Genomic DNA, 9,622 nt, shown 5'->3' with positions numbered 1-9,622 from the left:
GTCCTGCTTGTATAAGTCCCACCTTCCCCAGAATGCAGTCCAATTGTCCAAATACCTGAAGCCCTCCCTCCTACACCATCCTTGCAGCCACGTGTTCAACTGCCCTCTCTCCCTATTTCTTGCCTCACTGTCACGTGGCACCGGCAACAACCCAGAGATGACGACTCTGTCTGTCGTAGCTTTTAGCTTCCAGGCTATATCCCTGAGCTCTTGAATGACCTCTCCACCCCTCTTCCTATCTATGTCGTTGGTGCCAACGTGCACCACGACTTCTGGCTGCACACCCTCCCCCTTAAGGATTCTGAAGACATGGTCCTGGCACCCGGGAGGCAACAAACCATCCGAGAGTCTCGCCCATGTCCACAGAACCGCCTGTCCGTCCTTCTGGCTGCACACCCTCCCCCTTAAGGATTCTGAAGACACGGTCCGAGAAGTCTCGGACCCTGGCACCTGGGAGGCAACAAACCATCCGAGAGTCTCTCCCATGTCCACAGAATCGCCTGTCCGTCCCTCTAACTAGAGAGTCTCCTATAACTAGCGCTCTCCTCCTCTCCCCCTTTCCCTTCTGAGTCTCAGAGCCAGACCTCGCGCCACAGACCCGGTCACTGCAGCTTACCCCTGCTAGGCCGTCCCCCCCACCAGTATCCAAAATGGTATAATTATTGTTTAGGGGAACGACCACAGGGGATCCCTGCACTGCCTGCTTCCTCCCCTTCCCACTAACTGTTACCCAGCTACCTCTGTTCTCTGGCGTAGCTATGTCCCTGTAGCTTCTATCTATCACCCTCTCAGCCTCTCGAATAATCCTCAGTTCATCCAACACCAGTTCCAGTTCCCTAACTCGTTCTGTGAGGAGCAGGATCTGACTGCATTTCCTGCAGATTAGTCCGGGGTAATGGAGAATAATAGTTTAAGGGAATGGTTCTGGGTGGATTGCTCATCGGAAGGTCGATGTGGACGTGTTGGGCCAAATGGCCTGTTTTTACACTGTAGGGATCCTATGATTCTATGATTTCTAATGTTGGTACTCAGTCATTGAGTTGAGTTAGAAATTGTAGATATGCAGATGTCTGGTAAAGAGAGCTTCTGATTTGTCTGTATACCCTCAGGTTGAATAATCTGCGCAATTCATGGTCTGAATTAATTGGTGAGGAATGGTCACATCTACAATAAGCTAGAACATTCTATTATTGTAAAGAAGTGATTGGTATTCACAGAATGATATCTTTGCATAAGCCCGTGCCTTCAAGAGAACGATGAAGAACATTAGTGAGAAAAGAACAATTGGGAGAATACAGTCCCTTACCCAACCTTCCTTCATGCTACAACTTGACTGGTTCATGAAATAAAGACCATAAATGAGAATGTTGGAACTGAAATTCAATAGGGTTGAGGAATAAAGTTTGTGACTAAAATTTAGTTTATGTTGTTTAGTTGGAATTTGTAGAGGATAGAGTAATGTAAAGTTGAGGAAAATGGGCACTTGGTTTTCTGTGAAGGTGACTTTATTTTTGGGGCAGGGATCAGAAACTTTGATTTTGCCCACTGCTAAAAACAGTATTTCCAACAAATCACGTGACTTCTGTTCAATGAATGGACAGGCTACCTAGTAAAATAATTGCTGAAGCATTTACTAAGTTGAGCTTTTATGGCCTACTGTAAGAGAAGCTAGAGGCTAGATGTAGATTCAGTTCAGGAGAGGAGGATCCATACCAGCAGAAGGGCAGTTTAGTTTTAGCAGTCCTCAGGCCATCTGAGAGATAGAAGTCTTAAACTGTTTCAGCAGTCCAAGTACAGAAACTGGAAAAAACTTTTTGTTTTAAAGAGGCAAAAAAAGCCAATGATTAGCCTATGCCTGTATATTGTGTGAGACAGTAATGGAGAGGACCACATGGTGAATATGCACAAGGTTACCAAACGGAAACATTTGTGATCTCATCAGGTTTTAGTAAGAAATTTTAAATTGAAGAGAAGAGGTGTGAGGACAGTGCTACAATACAACATTAAATCTTTTTCCAAAAAATATTTTCCTACTTTTACATTCATGACCTTTGTTATAAAGATAGTACATTGGTAGCCAGGTGACTGAATTGCAAACTGCAAAAGAAAAGTTGTGGTCCGTTAAGCTAGGTTTCACTCTGGAATCTGACTTTTCAATGTTACCATCAGCTGGGAACATAAATTCTTCAGCACAAAGTAAATTTTTGCTTTTCCAAACTGAGGTTGGACATTGTGCTGGGTATATGCATTTAAACATTTAGTATTAATTATTGAGTCAAACTTGCCAAATTTTAGCATTTTCATTCATTTGTTGTGATGCCTTATATCCCCCACTTGTCAAACGTTTTGTTTTATGGATTTTTTTTGGGGGGGGGTGGTAGGATGTAAGTGTTGCTAACAAGGCTAGCATTTGTTGCCCATCTCTAATTTCCCTTGAGAAAGTGTTAGTGAGCTACTTGAACAATCACAGTTGGTATGGACACATTCAATTTTGTTAGGAAGTGGAAGAGTTTCAGGATTTTGACCCAGCAACATTGAAGAAATGGCAGTATAGTTCCAAGTCAGAATGGTGCGCATCTTGGAAAGGATCTTTCAGCGGTGCATCTTTTGCCCTTGTCCTTCTAGGTGGCAGAGGTTGAAGGTTTAGAAAGTTCTGTCAAAGGAACCTAGTCAAGTTGCTATACTGCATCTTGCAGATGGTATACAGCACAGCCATTGTGAATCGGTAGTAGAGAGAGTGAATGTTTTATGTAGGATGCCTTTCAAGCAGGCTACGTTTGTCTTGGATGGTGTTAAGCTATGTGAATGATGTCAGAGCTTCATTCATCCAGACAAGTGGAGAATATTCCATCTCAGTCCTTACTTGTGCCTTCTTAGATGGTGAAAGGCTTTGGGGAGTCATGAGGTGAGTTACCTGCCTCAGAATTCCCACAAATTCCAAAATGTATGCTAAAATCAGTGCATGCTAAAATCAAGATGAAGTGAATTAAAGTTTTGTTTTCTCTTTTACAGATTTTTGCTTTCATAGTCACGCTCTGTTACTGTGGCAATGCATATTTGAGCTTTCAGACTTGGAAGTCAAGAGATCAAGGACCATAATGGGCTAGTATTCTAAAAGTGCCTGTTGGTAACTAGAGAAAATTTGGTGTGAACAAAGGAATTGTGAATAGCCCCAATAATTAATATATATTGTGTTGTACTATTGTGACTACTAACTTGGCTCAGTGTTCATTATAACTCTAGCGTTGTTTAACATTTTCCTGTTTAAAATAACATTACCAACGAGTTTGTACCAGATTGTGGTTATAGGTATTTGAGTCTTATTTCTTCACCACCTCCTGTTCTTCTGTGGCATTGATTTAATCTCCCAAGGTAAAAGTCTACAGAGGTGGAATACCACTGATGTCTCATCCAACTGGTCCATTCACTATGAGGAACATTCTAGGTGTGCATCACCCTTGTTCACATTCAAGGGTCCATACACGTAGGGTGGCACAGTGGCTCAGTGGCTAGCACTGCTGCCTCACAGTGCCAGGGACCCGGGTTCGATTCCAGCTTCTGATGACTGCCTGTGTAGGGTTTGCATATTCTTCCCCATGTCTGTGCGAGTTTCCTCCCATAGTTCAAAGATATGCAGGTTAGGTGAATTGGCCATGCTAAATTGTATAGAGTGTTCAGGGATAAGTAAGTTAGGTGCATTAGTCAGGGGTAAACATTTGGGAATAAGTCTGGGTGGGTTACTCTTTGGAGAGAGTGTGGACTTGTTGGGCTGAAGGGCCTGTTTCTACACTGTAGGGATTCTATGATTCAACATGCATGTCTCCAAATGACATTTGGGGGAGAATCTTGGCTGATCTTTCCTTTTGCTTACCAAGAAATGACAATAAAAATTGTAATGTCACTCTACTGCTGTACCAATGAGATAAGAAATCTCAATGGGGACAAAACGGGGACCTTATGGCAGAAACCAAATTTTTCACCATTTGACCAGGGAAATGATTCATGTATTTTTAAATGCTTTAAATAATGAAGATTTTACTTTGAATTTTAACGCTGTTAAGAATGGAATTGATTTGTTTTATTCTATTGAGTTGCTAACCTAATAACAGGGAAGCTTTGTCACATATCATTGCCTTGCATTTAACATCTGAATGAAACCTGACCTGATTGTAATGCTGCTTTAGCAAAGTGATCTGAAACGTTTCCATCTGTCTAAAGTATAGATTGAAGTTGTCATAAACGGTGTCCGTACCAACATTTCACTCGCCCTCCCCTTTTTCTCTTGCCCTCTATTAAAGATACTAGGCCTGTTGTTATAGGTTCATGGTTTATCAGCCGCCATTCTGTACCTTGTCTCTTCATCATGTGAACATAGACTGAATGTTAGCAGGTAACACAACTATGGAATTCAAAGCAGCCAAGCCAGATCCTGTCCTTAATGGTAATTCTTCAGCAAGCTCAGGATTATACCTGGGGAACCTGTGGTCTCTGGGACACTGTTTTGCATTGCTTATTTACAATGAAAGATGCAATTGTAACATAAATAACCCCACTCTCTATGACTAGCTGATTTCACTTACTGAGGATTGACCATGTGTTTTAATCCTGATCAGTTCCATTAATAAATAAAGTAACAATGCACATTTCTGTAGCAGGAAATATGCTGTCCGTGCTTTACTACACACTGCAGTGGTAATTATCAATTGAAATCACTGGCAATAATAGTGGTACTGCAAATGGCAGTTGTCTAATAGTGTGTTTAGACTATTATCGGTCGAATAGTCCGATAATTAGACTATTATCGGACTATAATAGTCTAATAATATTATACTATTATTATAATAGTATAATATTATCGGTCAGTAATATTATACTATAATTGGTCAGTAATTCTATATTTGTTTATGTGTCTGTCCTTGTTCATATACCAATCAGGGAATCTTTTCCCCATTACTTCATTATCAGAAATTTGACTCAACATTTTCCTGATGTTGACAACTGTGAAATAACAATCAATGTACATGATACATTGCTTTCTTTGAATTTTGAGTATTCAAGATTAACAGATTCCTTCCAGGCATTTTAAATTAATTGCCTGTGCTGCTGTCAAGTTTACTGTATGTCCTGTTTTCCTCTGTGTGGAGATTAAATAAATGTTTCAAATTTGAATGTTTCACCATTTTAATTTAATGAGATATAGTTCATATCGAAAGCGAATCCGTGGTTAAGCATCAGTGTTTGTGATGGGGACAGAAGATAATGGCTTCCACTGAATATCAACCAGCCACCTGATGACTTATTGGTTGAGACCAATAGTTTCTGATTAGGTTGCTTGATGGTGAAACAGAAGAAAAGCAGGAAGAGAAAAGTACTGCAGATGATTCTTTGGCAATGAATGGAACCAGGCAAGTGCAGTCTCGTTCAGCTGGACAACAGTGAAGAGGCTGCCTTTTCTCCTCCGGGGATGTGCACTCTCTTAATCTGTTCATCCCACGATGGTCTGAAGGTTCTCTGCTTCCTTTAAAGAGGTTTGAACAATCCCTGACCCCCACCACGTCCTTCATCTGGCTGAGCTTGTTTTCATTTTGATCAACGTTTCCTTTAACATGTCTCACGTTTTCCAAGTCAAAAGGTACTGCTATGGGTACCAGCATGAGTCTCAGCTAAACCTGTTGCTTTGTGGGGTATGTGGAACACTTCTTGTTCCGGTTGTACTCAAACTCCCACAATTCCGACACCTCAATGATGTTATCATTGCTGTTTCCTGCTCCTTTTCCTCAACTGAGAATTCCCCCCATTGTGGTCGACAGGCCCTCTACCAGGTCTGACCCAATTTCCTGTACTCCTGCCCTTACCCCTTCCTCTTCTTGCCAAAACAGTAGGGTTCCCCTTGCCTTCGTATTTCACCCACTAGTCTCCTCAAGGTCTGCCACCTCCAGCAGGTTACCAACACCAAACATATCTGCCCATCCCTTCCACTGTCAGCATTTCCACAGGAACCATTCCCTCTGTGACATCCTGGTCCACCGTTTCATCATTCTTAACAAGCCACCCAAACATTATGGCACCTTCTTATGTAATCATAGAAGATGTAACACTTGCTCAGTCATCTCACCATCTAAAATTACAAATACACTTTCCAGGTGAAGTAGCAGTTTAGAGTTAGAGTCATAGAGATGGACAGCATGGAAACAGACACTTCGGTCCAATCCGTCCATGCCAACCAGATATCCCAACCCAATCTAGTCTCACCTGCCAGCACCCAGTCCATATCCCTCAAAACCCTTCCTATTCATATATCCATCTAAATGCCTTTTAAATTACTTGTGCTTATTTTAATCTAGTCTAGTGTGTGCACTGGTCTCAGTGCATTTTACATTAGCAAGACTAAACACAGCTTGGGTGACCACTTTGTGGAGCCTCCTTCTTTATCTGCAGATATGATACCGACCCTTCAGTTATTTGGCATTTCAATAAACCATTTCGCTCCCATGCTAACATTTTACACCTTGGATTTGCGACAGGGTTCCAATGTAGCTCGATGTAAGCTGGAGGAATGACACCTAATTTTCCACTTAAGCACCTTTACACCTCTCAGAATCAGTATTGAGCTTCACACTCGGCATGACTCCTGTCCTTTCTTCTTTCTTTCCCTTCTATTCTTCCTCCAGCTCCCAACTTCTACCACCATATCCTATTTGTGTTTTGTTGACTTTGGACAGTGGACACAATTTCTGCTCTGTACCCCTTCATTTATGCCCTTTTTACATTTCTATCACGTTTCCAATTAGCATTGTCCTTGAAGCACAACACACTGAAGGGAATCCTCAGTATGAGAAAGGGATTTTGTTTCCAAAGACTCTGCAATGGTCATGCTTACCAATAATGAAATGGATTGATGCATGTGTGGTAGATTGGTTAGGATGAAGTCCAGTAGATATTTCTGTTTTGTTGGTTCATTTACTACATACTGCAGTCCCAGTCTAACAGTTATTTCCGTGACGCTTGGCCAGCTGGACATTAATGATACTGGTAATTTCTTCTTGGTGATGGTTATTGAAATTCCCCCACTGAGAGTATGTTTCTGTGCTCTTGCCAATCTGTGTATCCTCCAAGTGGTGGTCAACATCAATGAGAACTAATTCATCAGCTGAAGTGGGGGGATGGAGAAGGTGGGTGTGGGTTGATGTTAAATGATGATGAGTGGGAAGTTTACTTGCCCATGTTTGACCTGAGATTTCATGGGGGTGTGGAGTCAATGTTGAGCATTCCTAGGGTAATTTCTTCCTGACTCTATAACCTGTGCTGCCACTTCTATTAGCCTGTCCTGTCACTGAGACACAATATACTTTGGGGATCGTAATGGTCGTGTTTGGAAAACTGTCTTCTAAAAGGTATGCTCCATGAGTTTGATTGCATCAGGCTGTTAGTCTGTGGGACAGCTCTTCTAATTTTGGCACAAATATCCCAGATGTTCAACTGTGACCCCCATCTGGCTATTCTAATGAGTTCAATGGTTATGCGAGATTCTCCTGGTGCCTTGAAAACATTCTGTTCTTAAAATAATTAGTTGCTTATTTATATGATTCTTGTCAGTGGGCCGTTCAGGAACCATACTGATTATCACAATGTAACAACATTACTACATTTGAAGTAACTTATTAGTTGTGAAGTGTATTGGAAAGTCCTGACAATTGAGATAAAATACAGTAAATACAAATTCTTTCTTCGCTATACCAAATTTGTTAACACATGACCACAGTACAGTATATATGAATGAGTGAAGTGTTTTTGAAGCTTCATGTTTTGAAACAGAGATGGTCATTGAGGTACATTATTAATAGCATTTTAATGTTGTAAAATTTATGATAAAACAATATCTTTAGATTAAGTGGTGGTATTGAAGAGTAAAATGACAATACAAATCAAATTAAATCATGTGTAAGAGTACTTTAATTATATCACATTATTACCTGTTAGTTGGGTTTTGTTTTACACTTGTACAACAGTTAAGTTACACTGTCTATACTTGGGAGAACTACCATTTATTTGTCGTGTTAGGATTGTTGCTTGGACATGAGCGTAGGATCATAAATTATCTTTCTTGGATTAACCATGTCATTCAGTATCTACAGAACTAATTTGTGGAGCTGCCTTCAGTGAATCTTGGTAATCATTGTTCATTGCTTTGTATTTCTACCCTTAGCAAAAATGGTACTTTTATTCCTTAGTTATAATAATGTTCTTCCTTTTAGTTCAATTTCAGTTACTAAATTCACTGTTGCAGTGCACTTACTCAGTACTTCTTTATTAATATAAAACAAATTTGACAACATACCTTAACAATTTTTATATTTGCATACTGCCTCTAAAGCTTCCTTGCCAAAAAGGACATTTTGACTGCTGTAGACAGCCAAATGATAGGTGACAGAGACAATACAATCGTTTTAATTAGCTGGTGATGTTCAAATGCATTGCTTTGAATACGTTAAAACATTTCAGACATTGTCAGTTTGCCACCTGAATAGAACAGTTTAAGTGCTCCTGGATCTATGCCAGTGATGTTTTTGGGGTTTTTTTCAGCTAATGTCTATTGATATCTCTTGCCTTCCTCTACCCCGCCAAAAGGATAACAGCACCACTACTCCTAAGTGTTCAATAAAATGCATGACCACTTTGTTCAGCCGATAACATTACATGTAGCACAGGATAATAAATTTTCGTTTTCACGTTTTAGTGGTTTTGGGAAGTTTAAAGATCCTGTGCTACCAGAACACTGTGTCCTCCTAATGACCTAGCCACAAGCCTCCCTTGTCTAACGTCATGAAAATACAAACAGATTGGCCGAAACACTCCTTGGATGTTGTGAAATATAATGTAATATAACTGGAAATGGCAACTTGGATTAATCAAGGATTTGAGTGAATAAGCCTGGAATCAATCATTCTTCATTAAAAACTAGAGCGCTGAGTGAAGCTGACCCTGTATTGGGCATTGCTATCCTCATTGTGATGATTTGGAGATGCCGGTGTTGGACTGGGGTGTACAAAGTTAAAAATCACACAACACCAGGTTATAGTCCAACAGGTTTAATTGGAAGCACACTAGCTTTCGGAGTGACGCTCCTTCATTAGCTGTTTGTGGAGGGCTCTATCGTAACACAGAATTTATAGCAAAAATTTGCAGTGTGATGTAACTGAAATTATACATTGAAGAATTGATTGTCTGTTAAGCCTTTCATCTGTTAGAATACAGTGATAGTTTCACTTCTTTCATGTGTAAATCACAAAACCCTTTTTTTAAAGTTGCATTCTCGGATTAGCTGTTAACAATGGTGATAGCTAGACAATATGTTGAAAGTGTTAGCCCCCTGTGTTCTCTGTCTATGACCTATGTTTAAATTGATTCTAATCTAAAAAGTGAGACAACAGATTGGGTGATCTCACAATCGTTCAGATAGGATTCAAGTTCATGTCGTTGACAGCCCTCACTCAGTCTGTCTGTGTTCCCATTTTCAAGGGACCAACTACCGACAAATTAATATGACACTCAATGAGAAATAATAAAACTTAAACTTTTATTTCATAATTGGGACAGAAATATCAAGTTGGATTCTAAATCA

General features: G+C 40.3%; 1 protein-coding gene across 2 annotated transcripts in view; it reads left to right on the top strand.

Annotated features, from left to right (window-relative positions):
• LOC122549959 (CKLF-like MARVEL transmembrane domain-containing protein 8) overlaps nucleotides 1-9,622 on the top strand; it is a 112,689-nt gene that overhangs the window by 58,716 nt on the left and 44,351 nt on the right. Inside the window, exon 4 of one of the 2 annotated variants that reach the window (XM_043690243.1) lies at nucleotides 3,013-3,561. The exons of the other annotated variant lie outside the window; for it this stretch is intronic. Within the exon in view, the coding sequence (XP_043546178.1) occupies nucleotides 3,013-3,099 (87 nt within the window). The 3' untranslated portion in view covers nucleotides 3,100-3,561. Of the gene's footprint in view, nucleotides 1-3,012; nucleotides 3,562-9,622 lie in introns of those variants that run through there. 2 annotated transcript variants of the gene reach the window in all.

This window comes from Chiloscyllium plagiosum, chromosome 5 (assembly GCF_004010195.1).
Source record: "Chiloscyllium plagiosum isolate BGI_BamShark_2017 chromosome 5, ASM401019v2, whole genome shotgun sequence".
NCBI lineage: Eukaryota > Metazoa > Chordata > Chondrichthyes > Orectolobiformes > Hemiscylliidae > Chiloscyllium > Chiloscyllium plagiosum.
Note: the sequence above shows the minus strand (reverse complement) of the source record. Positions and strands in the feature narration are given on the sequence as shown.